At 33.9% G+C, this 22,200-nt stretch overlaps 3 protein-coding genes across 3 annotated transcripts; all 3 read left to right on the top strand.

Moving 5' to 3' along the window:
* Nucleotides 1-4,976: 4,976 nt before the first annotated feature.
* On the top strand, nt 4,977-7,256 carry LOC110440290. The gene is made up of 2 exons (XM_021483262.1): nt 4,977-5,611; nt 6,808-7,256. Coding segments are annotated over exons 1-2 (510 nt in total). The 5' UTR covers nt 4,977-5,102; the 3' UTR covers nt 6,809-7,256.
* Nucleotides 7,257-10,003: 2,747 nt separating this feature from the next.
* On the top strand, nt 10,004-11,920 carry LOC110440301. Its single transcript, XM_021483277.1, has 2 exons — nt 10,004-10,560; nt 11,537-11,920. Exons 1-2 carry the CDS (start codon nt 10,055-10,057, stop codon nt 11,550-11,552), a joined length of 522 nt encoding a protein of 173 aa, XP_021338952.1. The 5' UTR covers nt 10,004-10,054; the 3' UTR covers nt 11,553-11,920.
* Nucleotides 11,921-19,619: 7,699 nt separating this feature from the next.
* On the top strand, nt 19,620-21,621 carry LOC110440262. Its single transcript, XM_021483233.1, has 2 exons — nt 19,620-20,169; nt 21,112-21,621. Exons 1-2 carry the CDS (start codon nt 19,661-19,663, stop codon nt 21,113-21,115), a joined length of 513 nt encoding a protein of 170 aa, XP_021338908.1. The 5' UTR covers nt 19,620-19,660; the 3' UTR covers nt 21,116-21,621.
* Nucleotides 21,622-22,200: the final 579 nt, after the last annotated feature.

Consider the following 22,200-nt stretch of genomic DNA (forward strand, 5'->3'; position numbering starts at 1 on the left):
TTCTTTGTTTGCCAATCAGCACGCGACAATACGCTGTTCAAACTATTGAACGAAATTGTGTGGACTGTCGATAAGGCGGGCATTTTTAATTTTAAATATAAATTTTAAGTTAAAAAAGAACATAAGAGGCAGAGAAAACGCGGATTATGTTATTTTCTTGCAAAGCTGTGTCATCATACAAAAACAGTTCAATGCTTAAGTATTACATGTATATAAAAACACAAAATACTGTGTTTCTGTTTAGTTTTCGCCTCCGGACAATACATTTACTGTACTTACCATTGTCTTAGTCATAAGTGACATACATCAGCCTATCGAGTGTAAACCTACACAAATGAACATGTCTTATCTCATTAATGACTAGTGCGAGAGATAAACGTCCTTACACAATTATTGACCCCTAGAGTCATTATCAGGGTTAGGTTATAACGTTTCCTTTGTTTTTCTGAACGGTTTTTAATACTTAATACTCCTTGAAAAAATCACATAACAATTTCATATCGTAAATTTGTTTTATATCTAAGTTTGTATACGCCTCAAGCATAACCGAATCAACGGCAATGTTCTTGCCAACTCGGCGTACTTTATACCTTAGTGTACGTGAGATTAACTCGTCTGACGAAAATGATAGAGCACCTAACATTCTACTCATCGTTACGTCAAACACGATTATTCCATTTGCTGTGCTGCATTGTACATAACCTTGTAGAGATAGTTTCTGTAAGCATAAGTCCAATGTATGTATGATAAAAACATTGATATCGGACATCCAGTTTCCGGTATCCGGACCTGCAAGACCCAGACAGGATGGATATACACTACTTGTAGACATCCACTGACCGGAAGCAGACGGACACTGTGTTATGATTGATCTTACGTCTATGCATACAGTCGATGCATCTACAAATGAAGATGATTAACTACTTAAATACCAATGGCACCTTCACACCATTCTACAATATCATACTCACTCATTCATTTGTTAGACAAATAGCCATTACAACTTTTGGGTTTCAATTGATATTGTAGATTATGATAAACATATGTTATCAATATGACGCTTATTTCAATGGGACAAATCGATTCGGCTCTGCTTCTTTTCTTTTTTTTACATAATCATAAAAATGCGAACTTGCCCACTGCATTGAATCTTGATGACTTCATCTATCTATCGCCTGATAGAATGTTCTCTTTTGCCAATACTATTCGAGTCAACAACATTAGATTTTTCTGTAGCTTGATTTATGATTGTTGATCTAATTATCTGGTAATCTGAATGCCACCGTCCATGCCTTGCCGATTCAATTGTCATTTCGTACATTTTTAACAACTTATAAGTGTTTATACGCTGATAGTATTGCCTATCAAATGAATATTTTCTTGCCAACTCGTTATACTTTACTCCTTAGTGTGCAAACGATGACGGTGTACAGAGTACATAAAGCTCATCGAAATATCACGCATGAACATTACATTGGCGGTGATATATGAACCTGCATATGATGTTTATATGATGTTGTTGTTTTTTGCATTATGACAACGTTGACATCAACCATCCTGTTTCCGGTATCTGACCTACAAGACACAGACAGGATGGTGATACACAAACTGTTTACAACCCTGACCGGAAGCAGACGGATACAGTGTCATCGACTTAACCTCTAAGTATACAGCCGATGCACCTTCAAATGAAGATGATTAGCTAAAACAAATACTTCAGCCCTTGTAGAAATGGCGTCAACAGACTTATCACCCTAAGTTATTCCATGCATTTTGTAAACTGAGATACCCAGTGACCGGCACCCTGTGTAGTTGTTTAAATTATCCTTAATACTGAAATTTGTGCAACTGGACAAAAGTACAAAACTAAAACTAAAAGTGAGGTGCTGCCAAGAAAGGTGCAAGGAAACAAAAGGAAGTAGAGCGAACTATAAATGTCCTGTATGGTGCAATGGCTGCATACAATATAAGAATGTTTTTGATCACTTTGGTCCCTCTAGGCACAAATGGCAACCACCAATTCTTCAAGGGTTCCAACATTAGTTGTTTCAAACAACATACAGTGGCAAGGCATGTGTATGTTTTCTCAATTTTAAGTACGCATGCAATTTAAAATTGTGCCTTAACATTTAAAAAAAAATCAAAATCATATACAGAATATATAGGTATTTAAATGGATAAGTATGTTTATTATTTCTACTTTTCATACATTTGGTTTCACAACTGCATCGCAACTTCCTATGTTCGTAGCAATTTACCAACTTATTGCACCAATTATGGTGTGTCTAGTTTGTCACGTGACAGTTAGGAGAGATATCCTAACATTTCCTCGCTAAATCAGGCCAGTGCCCCACATTATCGGTATCTTTCGAGGAAACAAATTGTAAATACACATTGAGCATACATTAGAACTGACGAAAAGGGCACTACATTGTTCTGTATGCTTAGTAAAAGCTTGAATTCAGTACAAAGATTACGCAATAACTTTACTCCTTAGTGTGCAAACGATGACTGTGTACAGAGTACATAAAGCTCATCGAAATATCACGCATGAACATTACATTGGCGAAACATAGGCACTGAAATGACAATAGTTAGAAATGACAATTGAATCGGCAAGGCATGGACGGTGGCATTCAGATTACCAAATAATAAGATCAACAATCATAAATCAAGCTACAGAAAAATCTAATGTAATAATGTACAAAGATTACGCAATAACGTTTGCATCAGGTTTTTTAAGAATGTACACCTATACTTATTGGGTCAATTTATGGAGCAAGTTTTAACTTACATTTATTAATGCTGAAATTCCTTTATCGGCAGGCGTCATAGTAAATAATACAAACATAGATAAATTAATCTATTAGACGGTGTTTCTTTCATTTTCTGACAAGCTATCCCTGGATCAAGGTACGAGTCTCTTGCCACTCCAGTTAAATGTGTAATTGTTTACGCCAAAAATATTCTGTCCTCGTCCCCCGAGCGATATTGTGAACAATGTGTTATTCTTGTTGTCTATTGCTTGATATCATTTGACATTGTAATTAATAAAACGAACACAAGCTTTGAAAACATAAACAAAAACATTCGAGTGTTAGCCACTGCACATAACCCTAAAAATAACCCTAACGAAAACAGATCGGGAAGCAACATTATCTTCCGTGCATAATGATAACCCTACGGAAGTATCTTTATAGTTTGACAGGCATACGGATGTGTTCGATAATAATAATAATATACAGCATTTATATAGCGCCCCATATAAGTTGTAAAATTACTCTAAGGCGTTTTACAACATATGGATAATAGTCATGGTTATAATTGTGAAAACAAACAACAAAGGCTTGCAATCACTTCCATACATTTAACAAGCAATGTGCACATAATTGAACAAATAAAAGGGTGGTATTTACATGACGTCTTTGCAAAGATTCTAAAATGCAGACGTGAAGAGGTGAGTTTTTATGTCCCTCTTGAACTTGACCAGGGTATTTGACTTCCTAATAGCAGATGGTAAGCTATTCCACAACGTAGCCGAAACCCTCCCAAAGCATCTGTTTCCGTAGGTCACAGTACTAGATTTTGGGACACACAACAAAGATTCTCCCTCCGACCGCAGTGATCTTGACGGCTGATACAGGGTAACAAGTTCATGTAGGTACTGAGGAACTGTTCCATTCAGTGCCTTGTATGTGTATACCAGAATTTTGTACTGCGACCTGTATCGTACAGGTAACCAGTGCAACGATAGCTTTATTTAAAGAAACAATTCGGTTTGACCTCGTCCATTTTCTAAAATTATTTTGTATTAGTTTCATTCATATGCTTGGTAACTTACACAACACTTATGTTTCATACAAATGGATTTTAGCAGCAGCATATTTTTAACGCATTAGTTGTACTTAAGGTAAAAGGTTCTGCCACAAAAAAATATAGGTTGTCAGAATTTGAAAAGATTTTAAATGGAAATTTATGTAAAAGGAGTGAACTTTGAAAAAAACAACTACAATTGTTTGCAAAATAATGTCAAAAAAAATGATAGTGACATAGATTAGTATTGTATTAGTGTTTATTACATACTTACTAATAAATACTTTTTTCATGTATATGCGATACGACACAATTGCTCTAACCCATATCAGCCCTCGCCGTATCACACCCCAAAACCCGTATCAGCCCCCGCCGTATCACACCCCAAAACCCGTATCAGCCCGCAAAACCCATATCACATCGTTTTGGAAAAAAAATGTTTTTTTTTTGAATTTTTAAAAAACTTAAAATAAATCATAAGATAGAAGTTTTTATTAGTAAGTATGTAATAAACAGAATAAAACACGCCTTTTTCCATATAACACCCAGTATCAACCCTCGACCAATATCAGCCCTCGGGCCTTCGGCCCTTGGGCTGATATTGCAGTCTCGGGTTGATACTGGGTGTGATATGGAAAAAGGCATGTATTATTCTCTATATATAAATTGAATAAATGCTGAAATTGTGTAAAATAAATTATCTATAAACGATTAAAAATTAACATTTTATAATAAAACCATATACACATAGTAATTGCATGCAAGAGTTATCTTTCTTGAAAAACTTCACAGTAGTGAAATAGGTAGCCGTTTTCCTGAAGTATAGAAAAATGGACACATGTGACTCATTGACAAAAAAAACCTGAATTAATGCCTGGATTGCTTTGATATACTTTAATATTGAGAGAACACACTGTTCTGTCAATAATAATCATTCAATATTCATCAGTTTAAGATAAAACATTAAGATATGGGGAATTTGTGATACTGTCTCCCTACATTGGATTTTCAACTAGGGATGTACTTCCTATTTCCGTTTATCAATACACTCATTCGACCTTAAATCACTTTGCAACATTACAACTATGTCTCAATACATGTGTATCACAAATGTAGTTTAGTAATTAGCTCCGTAATATCCCACACCTTCCGTTAAATTGTCGTAGGCATTAGATCAGCAATATAACTTGGCATGTTCGTTTAAAATGTATATATTGCGTTGCTGTTTATTGATATACGCACTTTATTAACCTGATCAGTTTAGGAGACATTTTACTAATACCACGAGAATGGATAAGGCATTTTATTTCTACCATGTCACCTCTAAAGCAATCAGAACTAGACTTACAACAACAAAGGCACTGGTTCCACAGATCCACAGCCCAAGGTCTGAGTGGATGTGGCTCTTGGACTCAAAGTACAAGAATAAGATTCCTAAGGGGGTCTGGTTCTGCTCCACACTTTACAACGGTGGCCTGCCAACCATCTCCCCGTATGGTACAGAGCGAGTCAGGATGCCCATTGAAAAGGTTTTGGGCCAACTTGGTGGAGGTTTTAGCCTATATCATGCCAGGGACGCTCAGGTGCAAGCAAACACTTATGTCCGACTCATGGTAGTAAAGGATGGAGATGACTTTGATTGTTTAGAATACATGGAAAAAATTAATCCCAGAAAAAATGACTGGCTGCAGCTTGTTTCAAATTCGGAGTTTAAAGTTGCCAAACGACCAAAATGGGTGGAAATATATTATCCCTATGAAGTTGATATTACAGACGGCGAATGGGATAGTTTGGACTAGTAAGTATTGATAGCAATCATCTAAAAAAACAAAAACATACCCATTTTAATTTTAACATAAAAACCAGAAAATGTATTATTACACTAAACTTGTGTGCATTTGCAGTTTAATTTTTTAGTAATAATGATTTCAGAATGGATTTCAGAACATTGTAATTGATAAACTCTTGTTTTTACAAATGTTAAAGGTGATATTGTTCTTCTCACAAAAGGAAGTAGTTGCAGATCGAACTTATTTTATTTTTTTGGCTGCGAATCTTTATTTATTTCATTTTTACTAGTGTTATTTTTTTCTCTTTTCTGTCTATCAAATTCGATAATTCTTATATTGTATGCACCCATTGCACCATATAGGACAGTTATAGATCTCTCTACTTCTTTATGTTTCCTTGAACCTTTCTTGGTAGCACCTCACTTTAAGTCTTAGTTTTATACTTTTGTCCAGTTTGGCAAATTTCAGTATTAAGGATAATTCAAACACTGGTTAACCCGTTGTCAGCATAATTTGACTGGATGGAGTAGCACAGGGTGTCTTTCACTGGGTATTTCAGTTTGCAAAATGCATGGAATAACTTAGGGTGATATCTTTTTTGCCTTATCTATAGTTTAGAACTATCTTCGAAATCATACTCATTGTTTAATCGAAAAAAAAGCTAACCTTTCACTGATCAAGAAATTTGCTGAGCAAACCGTGCATACTAGCATTAACGACAAATCGTACATACAAGAACTAACGAAAATAGGGCTCCCTTGTTAAGGAATAAAAAATAACCTAATACATTTATAAACGAAAAGTGAGACAACAACTTCAAACTATTTCAATTAGGTATAGAATAAGTCCGTATGAAAAATGTTCATATATTAATTCTTGTATTTAAGAAATTGTATTGATAACCCGTGACGTGTGATATTTGCATGTATCCTTATGTGCACAATACTCCTTTTTCAAAATATGTTATGCATCACACTGAATACTCATGCTTTAAATGTAAATGGATTAAAGTTAATTGATTGCCAATTCAGAAGTAGAGAACATCAACGATAAATTACTTCTGGATAAAAATCGATCTTAAATTGAAATAGAGAGTGTTTTAGTAATGAAAGAGGAATATTTGCACATTGAATTCAATTAAACATCTTCAATTTTCTTACAAAATTGTTCGAAAATGTATTCTCTTCATTATTTCATATTAAAGGTCACCGACAATACATGTTGGATGACGTCATAACATTTCTAAGCAGACGACAGCAATATTGACGACGACAACGATGACGATGATGGCGACGACGAGAATTGGATATCCTTTTAATGAAACACTAAGAGCCTCTGTTATCTTATATCTACCCACACGTATATGTATTTTAACAATTGATATGTAAATATGTCAGATATGTGTAACCTCTTGTGTAGATATGCATTCAACTTGAAACATGAACTATTCATACAGACAAAATGGTGTTTTTATCTTAACGATACAAATACGATTTTTTCTGAAAGCTATGATAAATTACATTCCTACTTTCGTTATTTGTTATTTATTGTTAACCCGAATGTACCTAATTAAAAACGATTATTTCAACAAGACTGCATTGTACACGCTAAATTTTAATTGTATATCCATATATATTTAAAATAAAATATTCAAATGCATTGGTTTTGTGTTTTGTCTGAGTCACTGCTAATTATATATTTTCCTATTTGTTATTCCAATATAACCATGTACTTTGGGCTACTCTTTGAAATCTTCCGAAAATATTTGTTGAATCAGAGATTTATTTATAGCATCTGTTGGGGGAGCTTTGCTTGCATTACTCTCTCAAGCTACAGTTTAGTGAAACTATAATGTAATCGTTTTTTTATTTTATTTATGTCGGGTCAGTTGATAAGCTATCAATTTCAGTATGTGCTTTATAAATGCATACCCTTACTTGTTCTTGTCAGCTTGGCTGTAATATTGGTCACCAATTCTCTAGCGTAAACAAAAAAATAGAGGTTTTTTTTTAAATCATTTTCAAAAAACACGGTAATTGATTTTTTAATTTTAGATTTAAGATATCAACGGATTTCGTATGTGTGAAAACATTCTGTAACACGTTTGTTTATATCTGGTTTTTCTGACATACTATATTATTGTTTAGTTCTATATCTGATTAATTCAAATACCTGTATAACAATATATTAAAAGGTGTATTACGTTTTGGTTTGGTTTGGTATGGTACCTGACGACTGTCCTACGTAGGCCTTTAAACCTGCGACCCATTGATGGAGGACCAGTGGTAGCAGAATGCCAGACGCTTTAACCACATGGCCACGGCATTACCGTATTACTCTGCATATATTACAAAATTTAATGGAAGTTTGAAGTAAAGTTTTTAGTCTTGTGCCCCAATGTATGAGTGAATATGACGAGGAAGGTCGAGTCACTTCAGAATACTGTTATTCCCCCATCCTCCCTCTTATTCTGTTAAACAATTGTTGCTAAGACGATCACGAAGATATCGTAAAGACGTACTTTATATATCTGTTCCTTTCATCTATTTATTTTAAACAGTTGTATAACAATCTATTGAAGGTTGTTATGTTTTCCGTGGGTTACATCTGGAGGTGTGAAGGAAAGTTATTAATCGCTTGTACCCTGTTGATTGATTAGATGAGGCAAGATAAGATTGGGCTGCTTTGTTGCCCTATGGTTTCTTACTTTACTGAAATGCTCAAATACAAATGAATGTTTGACGAATTGTATTTCAGGTCTAGTTGCAATGGCACCGAATTTCGAAAACCGGTGTGATATACTGTCCAATTTTTTTTTTTAATAATTTCGTTTTGGTCGTGTGTCAATAAGTATTTGATGCAAATGTTAAGACTTAGCAGTTGATGAAAAAGTACTTATTAAGTCCCGGCGGATGGAAATATCAATTCATGTCCAGAGAAAATTTCTTAAAATAGTTAGGAAGAAAAATAAAAAATAAAGTACACAGAGTTGCGATATTGGTGTGTCTTTACAGTAAAATTTAGGAAATGATTATTCTATTTATCAATACCATAAGTTCTAGCTATGTTTTAGACAAGAATGTTTATTTTTAAATGACAATTTAGGATCATATTCGTTAAAGACAAAATAAACAACAAAATAATGTGAAACATACAGTGAATATAAAAATAAATTCAAGTGAAAAATGTTCCAAACGTTGTACGGGTTATTTCTGTTTAACAGGTATGTGCCTCACAGCATTGAGTATCACTACTGTACTACTGCACTGGATCTCAGTGGTATGGGCATAGGTTCATACAGAATTTGGACGAAGTATGGAACCTAAATGAACATTTTAATTGTCTGTAATTCATTAGTTAGTTCACTTTTTAAATTGTTTTCAAATGTTCAGTATTTTCATTTAACACTTTAAGCAATTATGTAGTAAATTATGCATGGGAGAAAATCTCTGCAATATAATGATGCAATTCCCTATCCTTGCTTACTGCATATAATACACCAGTAAACAATACACAGATTAGTAAAAATAGAAGCAGAAACATAAAAAAAAATCAAACGAAAACAAAACTCGATCAAGACAAAAAAAATCATAATATAAGAATACTTTAGGAGTTGTTAAACTCGAACAACTTGCATTAGTCGAATCTCCGTTTATATTAATACATAAACTGATTCATGACTGTCTAGTGATATACAAGAGGACATGATAATGGGTTTGAGATGGTGATATTTCTTTTTTCAAATATTAAAATTGTTAGAAAACTGTTTTGGTTTATAGTCTATATTTTACAAATGCGACGTGTCGCCACAGTGGCGTCCTCATAGTATCTTATATTGTTCTTTACGTTTGAAGTCGACTAGCAGTTTATATTTCAAGCTAATGTGAACCAAAAGGAAACACAATGAATGTAACAATGACTAAAAAAATTATACTGGTGAAACCTGTTAGTCATCCTTGTCTTTCATACTCATGGCTGTTTTCTTTATCATTAATCCATTGGTGTGGAGAGTGATAACGTAAATTTAAGAAACACCTGTTTCCGGTATCCTGACCTACAAGACACAGACAGGAAATTGAGTTGATACACTTTCTGTTTACGTGTCCTGACTTTAAACAGATTGACATAGTGCAATGACCGATTTCAGGTCTGGAATTGTTAGGGTCAAATTATCTTCAGACGTTTTGTCTCTATAGATCATATATAGATGTAGATTTCTTTTGTAACTAAATTTCATGCAAACAAGTAGTGTTTTGCATTGATTTTTTGCGCAAGAATGTTAGTGTACACTTCAAAAGGAAATAATGAACGTGCATCACTCACATAGTGTAGTGTCTAGTTCCGCAGTATCCTGCCCCCCTCTCCCCCCNGTTAATAGGTCATTGTGTTAACTTTATATATACACACTCGATTAAACAACCTAGGACTAAGGACTAATCATATACGAAAACATGGATATAGTACGACAGTTCTACCACGTCACTTCTCTATGCAAATCTCAAATCATATCAGCAAAAGCACTGATCCCCCAGGTTCACAGCCCATCGCATGAGTGGATGTGGCTTTTGGATTCCCAGTACAAGGAAAAGATTCCTACCGGACTCTGGTTCTGTTCAACACTGTTCAATGGTATCCTACCGAACCAATCTCCGTATGGTGAAGAGCGCGTCAAGATTCCCATCGAAAATGTGTTCAGCCAACTTGGTGGCAAAGTCAACATATATCAAGGCAAGAATGCATTTGTTAGTGGCAACACTTACGTCAGACTAATGCTTGTTAAGGAGGGAGACAACTTTGCTTGCTTAGAACACATGGAGAAACTTAATTTAAAAGACAATGTCTTTTTAAAGTGTATTTCTGAGTCGCAGTTTCAGGTTCCCAAACGACCAATTTGGGTGGAAACGTTCGTCCCGTATGAAATTGATATTTCGGAAGGTGAATGGGACAAGGTTAACAAGTAAGTAAAAATAACAATCATCATAGGTAAAACATTGTAGAAAACAAAGACTCTGTGCATACACTGTTTCAGGTGAACATCGAAATATAGAAAATACACAAAGCTCATCAAAAATTTTGCGTGCAATTTCGTACCATTCTTTAATATAAGGGACTAAGTGCTGATTTCAGAATATGTTTTTCAACAATGGACGCTTCCTACGTGGTTTGAAAACACATTGTCTGTTCGGGGAACTATAGATATGGGGACTTAATCAAACTATAAAAGATAAGATTTGACTAAAAGATATGTATTCAGCATTATTTAAGTATGAGTATATTTTTATAATCTTGTTTTATATCTAAATAGAATTGTCTTTTAAATTATGGGTATACATAATGACTTATTAAAACAGCAAACGATCTTTAAAGCGTATCCATTTAAAGCAAAGCCAATAAGCAGAGCTTTACTCGTTTATATTCAATTATTGTGAAAGTTTTTTTAATTGTAGTTGATATGAAGCATATACGTGTTAAGAACTCATTTTACTAATTGTATAAGAAGGACTAATGGACAATCTGTATATCTTTCAAAAGTTTTTAGATCAGAGGTTGTATCTTAAAATATTCTCTCGCCCAAAGTCTAATTTCAATATGTAAGAAAATATCGGTTAAGATATTTATTAAGTAAATTGACTACATAGTTAGAACAAATAAGTATGTTAAAATGATAAATGAGTATATTAAAATGATAAATGAGTATATTAAAATGATAAATGAGTATATGAGTCTAATCAAATGAGTATATTCAAAAGGTAATTTTAAACTATCTAGGTATAATGGAAAGATACATTGTTCGGAAGGAGACACAATGAAAAATGTTTTAATCGTTGTAAATAAATTATTATTTCCACATCGAAATGAATTAGATATATCAAAATGTTTTCTGGGCAAGGATCGTTCGAAAATTGACTATCTTAATGATTTCTATATTACAGGTTACTGTCGATGTAAAGGCTAAATGACGGGGAGAAAAAACTTCCACTACAAATTATGATACATTATCATATCAGGAACTACTCTTAATTAGTATCATCAGATGACCGTTCAAGCTACCTCTATGACGTATTGCAGTGTTAAAGACGCCACATGCAATGCCTTAACTGATCCAAACCATGTGATTAAACCAAAAAGTTAATGTTTGATTCCATAGTGGTTCGCCGGCTTTTGTCAATACAGCACCATTTGTTTCGGAAACATTTAACAACTGATCGAATATAGCTGTATCCGCCATGTTTGTATGTTATATCCATATATTCTTCAATTAAAATACTCAAATGTATTGGTCTTGTGTTTTGTGTGAGTTACTCTGAATGAAATAGTCTCCGATAACTTCCCGACATATTACAGGTACTGATGATGATGGCGAGTACCAGTATTGGTCAATGTATTACATGTTCATAACGTGTTCTTTGATAAGCTATAACCAACAGTATCTAAATTGAAAAAAAAACAAAAAAACATCCATGGTATTCCCTAAACCATGTAAAACTAGGTCAAATCAAAGTAATATCATGTCATCATAACGAGGACGTGGGGTAACAACAACAAGGCACGTTAATGAACACAATAAAAATGTCTCTATTGGCTTTAATCATCATCTTTGATCACCCAATAAGCTCGTAGTTTCCTCGAATTTAAACTAAAACAGTACATATACAATCGATTTCAGTTCTCAGTTACAATACAATTGTAATATGAACAACAGAATGTTAAAAAGGTGTTGGTACCAGTGTACAGTAGCGTACGGTAACCATTTGTGATATTTTTGTTCAATGAATAACCCCTGTAATATCATATGTATCAAAATGTAAAAACAAAATTTTAAATTGCATACCCATGATGAAGTGGGCTATGTGGGCTTCATAATTTTTCAAGAAAAAAAGTTACATTTGGTTTGAGACTAAAGTTTTGACAATTTTCAACTCTGTGTCTACACAACAAAGGCTAGCTTTTCAATAAGTCGATTTTTGCACAAATCCACTGGAATTAGCTAAACCGCGCATATTTCTGTTACAGAGTATGTGATATTTACTTTAAGACAGGTTTCAATAAATATAGTCCAATTTGCGAGAATCAAAATTTGTGTTAAAAATCGTTGTGTTTCTTTTTTTGCTTTTTTGTATGTGGTTACCGTGGTTCTCAAGTTCTAGATCTCGGGAAACTTGTCTGGAAACAATTCTTTTTCTAAAAGATGTATTTTATGAATCCACATTCAATGTGTATCAGAGACATGCCCTTCATATTTAGGATCATGCCAGTTCTATTGTACATTGCTACCTTATATTAATATAAAGTTCTATAATCTATTAGAGGTCAATAAATATATAACAAACGATTGTTTTGTGAATTGTCCTCCATAAATTACTTCTGCAGTTGAAAGTTAAATAATTGTTCTCTTGTTTCCCAATACATGACCACATGTGATGACGTGTTTCAGGTCAAATGACCATTGCACAAAATCCTACTGTAAGGATAAATTAATTTGCTATTAGTTTTGCCAAACAATTATTACCACGAAAATCATTGTGGATATAACAAATGAAAATAAAATCGACCTTTTCTGTAAGGACCAAGCCCTTTGTAAACAGATAGAGAAATGAATCGCATTACGTTCAGTGAAATGACGCCTCCAAGCTGTCATTACATGACAAAAATATTCATGGACATCGTGATTTGACTTTAGCTGTGTGGACCTGTGTGACCTTGCAAAGAAGTAAACTTATTGTACTGATACTGTCCATATGAACCTGATTTATATCAATACTAACGAGGATTGCTCTGAAGATCATGACATTAGTGAGAGATGATGAACGCTGACAGACAACCTTCCTAACACATTGTTCCAAGCTGAACAGGCGGGCTGTGTGAGTATGTATCTAAATGTATGTTTATTACACAGATTCTCGCTTAACAACTTTTTTTTATATCCTGGACCAGGTAAAATGTTAGCTCCTATTTGCATTCTATACTTAAGTTCTGAACATAATACTCATGAAACGTCGTTTGAAAAGGCCATTGTGAATTTGATAGGAATACAAATTGTGTGTTGTAAGTCAAGGTGTGCCTCACAGAAGAAAAGTAGTCACTACAGTACTGCCATGCTAGCATTTAGTGTTCAATATTAGCTGTTGTTGTTGTTAAGATCCAGTAGGTTATGACAAGGTCCAGCAGTTCACGAGACACAGCCGATGAGGAACTCATGTTATGTTAAGATGGCTAGAAATTGTATAATAGTTAGGAAGGTGGCATACTGGCGATCTCGTTGTTGCTACAATCCGAACTCCATTTGCTCCATAGGAACTTTGTTATGTAACGTCTGTGTAAGCAATTAAATGTATATGGATCACATTTAGTGTCATATACATAGATATAGCAAGTTAAATTATACGTAACAATCCCTTTAGACCAGAAATAGCTAAGGCGATATATCATCGTGTTATTTCAAGAAATCAAATTAGTTATAGCGTATCATCAAAACCAAATACATTGAAATGATTAATATAACTCCTTTTATGATTATGAGCAAAATGATTAACAAATTACCTGAAATTGATTTGCAAATGCATATATTTTCAACATGAGTAAATTATTTTGGTATAAAATTTTAAGTAGTTGTTAAATTATGCATGAGAAATCTTTTAGATATAATGCTTCAATTCCCTATCCTTGCAGTACTATAAATATTGCGCTGGTAAACACACAAAGAATAACAATCATGGTGATAAGAATAATAAGACTAGTTTACCTTAGTTGTCGGTTAACTCGGACTCACAGGAGAATCGACCTTTCGTATATATTCATGCCCTTATTAAATCTGGTATGACTAACCTATCCAACAGTCTGGAGACTTGGGTTTGAGATTATGATTTTTTTTATAAGATATATTTTGTTTTATAATATATGATATATATTTTTCAAATGCATAATGACACTTCTCGGTCATCAGGGTATTTGCCTCTTTTCCATTCGATGTATGGCGACTAACAGTCTATAATTCAGATCAAATTGACACTTAATCCTCTTGGTTGAATCGAAAATAATTACTGAATGTAAGGACGCTCAAATAACTAGTATACAGTGACAATTGATTAGCTTGAACTCGTCTGAGTCGAGCATTCTTTCATTAAGCCATGTTCTGCATACTTATAGCTGTCTTACTAATTATTGATACATTGTATGTATTACGTAAACGTTGTCATAAGACATTCCTGAACCCGGTATCCAGACCTACAAGGACTGAGGTCACAATTAAATGCTTCCGGGTTCAGTACCCACGAATGAAGTCCCTTAGGAATATAGGTACTTTAGTAAAAACTATACTATGCCTCTTAGAACTTGGTGTTTGCGTAAAAGTTTGGTGTTAAAATACTGTGGAGATATCAATCTAACAATTTCTGTGTCATATTTTTATATTGTGCCTTAATTTTTTGTGCAGGGTGCTGTGTGAAAAGTCCTGTGTTTACCTCTACTCCTGACCCGGAAGTTTCAAGTTTATTTCTGACATTGGTGACACATGCAGACGATTATCTCAAGATAAAGGCCAACATGCTATGTTGAAATTTTTATATTTTACTCCCAAGATGTTGCTCTTGACCAGGTTAGATGGAAAATTGACTATCGGATATTGGGAATTTGTTATGAAATTAAATGTTACAATGAAACATATAGTAAAATTAAATGTGGTCTTAGTACTACAGACAGGATGGTGACACACTACATGTTTACCTCCCCTGACTCGAAAAAGACGAAGATATTGTCATGATCGATCTCAATCTCTACCCAGAGTTGCCGTTCCTTACACTCACCTAGAGTGTGAGTAGGGGCAGTGTAAGTGAGTGTAAGGAACGACAACTCTTGATAGAGATTTGATACATCTTCTATCTAAGTAAAATCTCGATGCACATTGAAATGAAGACAAAAAAATAAATAAAGTACATGTACTCAAACCTACAGCGTTAACTTATATTGTTTTAGCTGCTTGTAAAAATGACTACATTTGACATGTGATGGCGTTCTCGCTTTCGTAAACTTTTTGTACGAACAGAACAGATTTGTTCCAATATTGAGTTGATTAAATAGCCATTCCAGCTAGCTAAAGCCACATTCACTTAGTATGGGAAATGATGGTTAACGCAATCGAAAATACTCTGTTGATTATATTATCGCTATTATACATTTATGTTTATTACTACTCCACACTGTAATGTTTCACTGTCGGTCAATCGAAATCAGCAATACAGTAATGCAGTGCTAAAAAATACACTGATAGTAACATAAAACATGATGACGAGTTTTTTATACCTATTTTGAGGTATCGTCTCAGCCTTGTTTGTGTTTTCCTGCCTCCATCGGTTGTACCTCTTTACTTCCTGTTGTTACATGTATGTTCATTTGAAACACGGTTGTCTCTTACTTACTTCATTGCCATACGCAGGTGACCTTTCAACCATCACTCAGGTGAAGATGGCTTTTAGGATTAAATAATATTTCAAGTAGATCCGCTGTTTTATTCGTTTACCAGTATTTATATGATTATGGATGTAATATATGCAGAACATGTTTTGTTTCAAACTCTAAAATGGTGTTAATAAAACATAATGCATCTAAATTGACTATGTTATGCGATTTAAGTTTGCAAAACAAGTTGGTACTCAAACTTTGTTCATAGAAATAATTTTTCTAAACTAACAATAATATACGATATAGGATTGCAAATCACGTTTAGTATCGATCTCGGATAATTTGTCAATAACAATGTTCCAAAATTGACAATCACATTTTGCAAAACATTTTATATAGTTTCTTTCACTAACATGTTAATTTCATTCCGAAAAGAAGTGATACGAATGGAATTCGTACGAGCATGTCTTTCGACAAAACTTGTTCTCAATAAATCATCATTAAACGCACTATCATTATGTGTGTGCTCAGAATGTAATAATGCAAAAAGTGTTTAATGAATGTGTATCCCTTACATAGTTAAGTATATAGTTCCGTATTAGTCTACCCTTTAGATAAATTGTTGAAACGATTTTGGATCGATTATTTAAACTGCATGTTCGTGTACAAAGCGTCATTGTGATGTATTTTGTCCATACATACTTGGCTAGCCTGACCGGTTTCAGAGTAATCTTGCTAATTCGACGAACATGGAAAAAGTACGATTTTTGTACCACGTCACTTCTCCTGTGTGCAAGTCTTCAATCCAAAAAGCTAGCAAACTTCTTCCCAAGATCCACAACCCAAAGTCTAAGTGGATGTGGCTTTTGGATCCCAAGTACCAGGACATGATTCCAAAGGGGGTCTGGTTCTGCTCCACACTCTACAAAGGGGACCTGCCAACCATCTCCCCGTATGATAAAGAGCGCGTCAGGATACCAATTGAAATGGTGTTGGGCAAACTTGGCGGCAAAATCAAGATTTATCTTGGCCAGGAAGCGAATGTTAAAGATAACAGATATATCCGAACCATATCTCTGCATACACATTTCTCAGCTGAAAAATTAATTCAAAAAAACAAACACAGTTGATTTTATTTTTAGATGAATGTCTTTATTTCCTTATTTTTTATTTATTCTAAAAGGTAGCATGGTGTATCTAAGTGTTTATGATTACATTATTAAATCGTCTGCATACCAATAGAAAGTCTGTATTAAGTCAGATGGTTTTTAATCAAAAATTGTACAGTTGAACCTCGTCATCTCGAGGTCGGCGAGATCATGAAACACTTAAAGCTACTGAGTATTAGAGATAAGGGAGTTTCCTTGCTTGGTTTAATCTATATTCACTTGGCAAACGTCCAATTTTAACACGTTCATAGATTCATGTTAATATCTGCTTTTGAGTGCAAAATGCTTGACATCAAAGAAGTAAGCAAAATTTTCCTTTATCACCTAAAGCTGACTTCCGTTCAATTAGTGGCTTCTATTTGCAAATTGAATCACAAAAGCATTGATAAAAACAGATAAAACAAAAATAGATAAAAAAAATCTGTTTATAGAACTAATCAAATGAAAAGTTGTAATAAATTAAAACTAAATTACGCAAAAAATTGTTCCATCGTATAAAGTCAGTTATGTTAATACCCCTAAACGATATAGAATTGCCAATTTAAGTTTATAAGTAGATCAATAAATACTATTAATACTTTGCTTAACTCATTGATAAGTCTCGCGTTTAAACCTTTGCAGTTTTAACCTATGTGAACCCCACTGATTTTGTTTCTATCTATATCAATAAGTAAATTGAAAGCCGAGTTTATCAAAATAGCATTACCTTCGGGGAAAATCACACGAAACGTAAGGAGCAAAAATTTAAATAATTTAAATCGATGTAATTAAAGAATGTTTACCTCATTCAATAATATTATATCTCCAAATGTTTTCTAAACAACGGTTGTTTGAAATTGATTGTCATATTTTTTTTAACAATCTAGATTACAAATGACGTCGGACACCATGTATCACTGGAATATTAATCTTGACCCAATGGGTTCGAGTCAGCGGGATTTTACTTTATGCATTTTGACAGAAGATGAATACAAAAAGCAAATTACAAATATGAGTAGCCTCTTGTATGAATTTGCTTTGTTTACATTTTGAATTGTCCTTACTGACAGAATGGTGTTTATTAGAAGTAACTACCCTTGTGGTCAATTTATCAACTAATGATTGATTTATTATTAAATTAACTACTACTGCTTCTTCTACCTGTGTTCACATGTTGCAGTTGATTCGGTATGCAAGTGCTTGCTCCGAATATCACGACTTCCATAAAAGATATCGACTGCTGATGGTCAAACGTATCACACAGGTTTTCTAAAGATGCAGGTTAATGAAGCCTATGGTCAAGCTGTATGGTCATCATCGTGATATCATAGGGAAACATGTTATTTCTTTGTATAATATGAAAGTTAAGATAATGCTTATAAGTGTGCCTTGTGGATGTGTTATCACTACCCGAATTTTTCGATACGAGGACGAGACATAACTTGATTTCGACTAAGAATTAAATGGCGGGTGTCATCGATGAAACAGGATACGCTTACCCTTCTCGAACATTTTAAGTAATGGTCAAACAAAACTCGCAGAACATACAGATTATGACAGTTGCATAGGACATAATGACGGGTGTTCACACTTATGTTAGAAGGACGAAACGGCTGTATGGTGCATTGCAATTCGGTTTTGGAATACGGTATGAATTACCTTCTGTAGCCGTGCTCACACGTGTGTGTCTAACGTTTATCTGCCTATCGGTGATGTCTTCCTTGTTGTATAGTCATGACAATCATGGACATTTTGTTCTCTTGCCAACTTTATTGACATACACTGGCGACTACACATTTTAAACAGCACTCAGAATACAAGAAGTGATCTTAAAAATATGTCGAATTCTATAGACGGCTTAGCATAAAAACTACACAGACATGCCACAACATTGTCATGTAATGGCGAAAGGGGTGTGTGGAGTGTGACGTTTTAGACTTAAACGAATCATTTACAAAGTATTAATATAGTTTTTTATCTAAATATCAAAAACATCTAGGGCTCAAAATTATGTTAATAAGCATAATGCTTCTAAATTGACTATACTAAACGATATCAGTTCGCAAATCATGATTGGTCTCAACTCGTATAATTTTACTAATGAAAAACGCTTCCAAATTAACAAGTCTATTGGAATGTTTTTAAATCTTAGTTTGCAAAACAAATTATTCTTTTTTATAATTATAATTTTGTAACATGTATTTTATTAAAAAAGTAGTGAAATGTATTTATTTTCGCACAAAAATGTATGTCCTTAGCTCTCAATAAGTCATGCATTGACACATTTCAATTATGTGTTAATTTTGTAGGTTTTAATGTACAATTGTATACTTAAAAAGGATATAATGAACGTGTATAACTTCGGTATATAAGTATTTAGTTCCGCTATATCCTACCCTTCAGATGATATAAAATTGCATGTTCGTGTCCGATTCGTCATTGTGTTCTCTTTTAGTCATACATACTTGATTAGCCTGATCGACTTTAAAGTGAACTGTTTTAACGACGAACATGGACAAAGTACAAAAGTTTTACCATGTCACTTTACCTTTCTTTAAAACTAAAATTACTAATGGGCACAAATTGATCCCCCAGATCCACAACCCATCACAAGAGTGGATGTGGCTTTTGGATTCCAAATACAAGAATAAGATTCCGAAATTAGTTTGGTTCTGTGCAACGCTTTACAACGGTGACCTGCCAAACATCTCTCCGTATGGTAAGGAGCGCGTCAGGCTGCCCATTGATAAGCTTTTGAGACAACTTGGTGGCAAAGTCAACGTTTATCGTGGAAAGGATGCACAGGTCAACACCAACAAGTACATCCGACTGATGCTTGTCAAGGAAGGTGACTACTTTGATTGCTTAGAACATATGGAAAAACTGAATTTCGAAGACAATGACTTGTTGAAGTTCATTTCTGATTCTGAGTTTGAGGTTGCTAAACGACCAAATTGGGTGGAAATAGCTTGCCCCTATGAAGTTGATGTTACAGAAGGTGAATGGGATACCCTTAACAAGTAAGTAATTATGTGTCAAACATTTAAATAAAAACATTCTAGAAATCAAATTGTGTGTGCATACAGACTTTTTGGTTCAATATAGAAATTTAGAAAGTAAACATAGTCCTAAAGTGGTGAAGATGTGCGCATTCAAAATTGCAAGCTGAGGAGAAAGAGCTTCAGCAAGGAAAAGGTCGCTACTGCATCAGTTATAGTTGCTCAGGGAGTAGACTAGGGTTTTTTTACTGAAAAAAAGTAACGAATTGATCTTTCTCGAATTTCATATGAATGTTCCCTTGATTTTGAGAGCTCAAGTTTGTTATTACCTTTCTCAAATTTCATATATAATTTCCCCATGGACAATAGTTTTCCATGTTCCATTCTGGGATTTATCGAAGAAACACGATTGCAACCAGGCAGTCATCTTTGATTTGGACAGTTCAAGTTTGCTTTGCTATTTATGAAGTACTTTAAAGTTGAGCATGTTTCGTTGAGACTGCTAAATGAAAAAAGATAACCACCAAGCAGCCATTGAATGTTGACAATTCAAGTGTGTTATCATTATTTATCAATATAGACTGGACAGATCTTTCTTATATGTAGGTTTCCCTCAGGCTATAGTTATTTTTAACATAAACGTTACATATCGTTCTCAAATTTAACTTAGATAAAAAGAATGCGTATCAGTTAATTTCAGTTTGAAACTATTGTTCATTTCACTGAATGTTTGTGCATAAATGAATAAATGGAATAAAGTGACTTGACCACCGTCTGTGAAAAAACACTTTACAAAAATCTATCTACGACTAATATACCTTAGGAAAAACACATTTCCTGGAATAGGTTTTTATCTTTGTGAATAAAATAATGTTTCCGTTTTCAATTAAAGTAATATCATCCAAGGATTTTTCGAATATGTTCGATTGAAAATTGATTGTCTTCATTATCTTAATATTATAGGTAACACAACAGAGCAAGGTGAATGTCGTAATGGATATTTCTAAGTGGATGACGTCTTCTTGAGGAGTAAGACCAGTGGATAACGACTACATGAAAAACAAAGGACATACGCTATTGAATTTATTATCATACATACATAAACTGCCTTTTAAACTTTCTATCATCTGACTTTCGCGACATTAGCACAGCTCGAACTACTCTTCTGTCTCACCTGATCGACATATGACAATGTCGAAAATACCTCGGTTTCGTACAATGTACATGCATTCTTGGGAATTTCATTATGGACCCCATGAGTTGGAGTTATCTGGGCTGTATTCATTTCAAATGACATTAACGATTGAAATATAAGCATAGTCTCTTGTATAGGTTACTATTCAGCTTACATCCCGTAGTGACCTTTCGGGCGGCAGATTATTGCATATTTACTAGTTAACAATGAGTGACTGCCGTGAACTGAAATCACGTGATCTCTCATGCTAACTTCATGACATCTTGCATTGTTTATGATATATCGTCACATGCAACGTTTCAACGGGTTTGTGCCATGTGGTATAATCGAATCTAAAGGATTCCTTTGTAGTTACCGGCTTATGTTTTCGAATATTACAAAAAAATAGTCGTACTATAATAAACCTACTTGAAAACAATACGTTAAACAGTAACACATTGTAACCGCTTTCTTTCTTAGTTATACTCATATCTTGTTCAATTAAAATACGCAAACTGCATTGGTCTTGTGTTTTGTGTGAGTCATTCTAAATCACAACCTTCTATTATTTCGTGTTATTCCAAAATGACCGAGTACTTTGGGACAGTCTTCGATATCATCTAAAACATCTTAGGTATTAATGAACCTTTTAATTGAGTATCTGTAGAAGTGCTTAATGCACTATTATGATTAGCTGCTATTTATTGAGGATATTTTATGTGACTACCTTTTAATAACAGTAGTTTGTAAATGCTAAACCTTAGTCTTTGATATTAGCTTCACTGACTTTTATTATCAATTGTCTAACGTTAATGAAAAAAGTGACTTATTTAAATCAATATGCTAACTGATAAAAACGAATTACATTATGGAATTAT

The sequence above is a fragment of the Mizuhopecten yessoensis genome, unplaced genomic scaffold (assembly GCF_002113885.1).
Source record: "Mizuhopecten yessoensis strain PY_sf001 unplaced genomic scaffold, ASM211388v2 scaffold11177, whole genome shotgun sequence".
NCBI lineage: Eukaryota > Metazoa > Mollusca > Bivalvia > Pectinida > Pectinidae > Mizuhopecten > Mizuhopecten yessoensis.

What these genes read in the sequence shown, in the direction of transcription:
- LOC110440301 (XM_021483277.1), top strand. Translation starts at nt 10,055, where the DNA reads ATGGATATAGTACGACAGTTCTACCACGTCACTTCTCTATGCAAATCT.
- LOC110440290 (XM_021483262.1), top strand. Translation starts at nt 5,103, where the DNA reads ATGGATAAGGCATTTTATTTCTACCATGTCACCTCTAAAGCAATCAGA.
- LOC110440262 (XM_021483233.1), top strand. Translation starts at nt 19,661, where the DNA reads ATGGACAAAGTACAAAAGTTTTACCATGTCACTTTACCTTTCTTTAAA.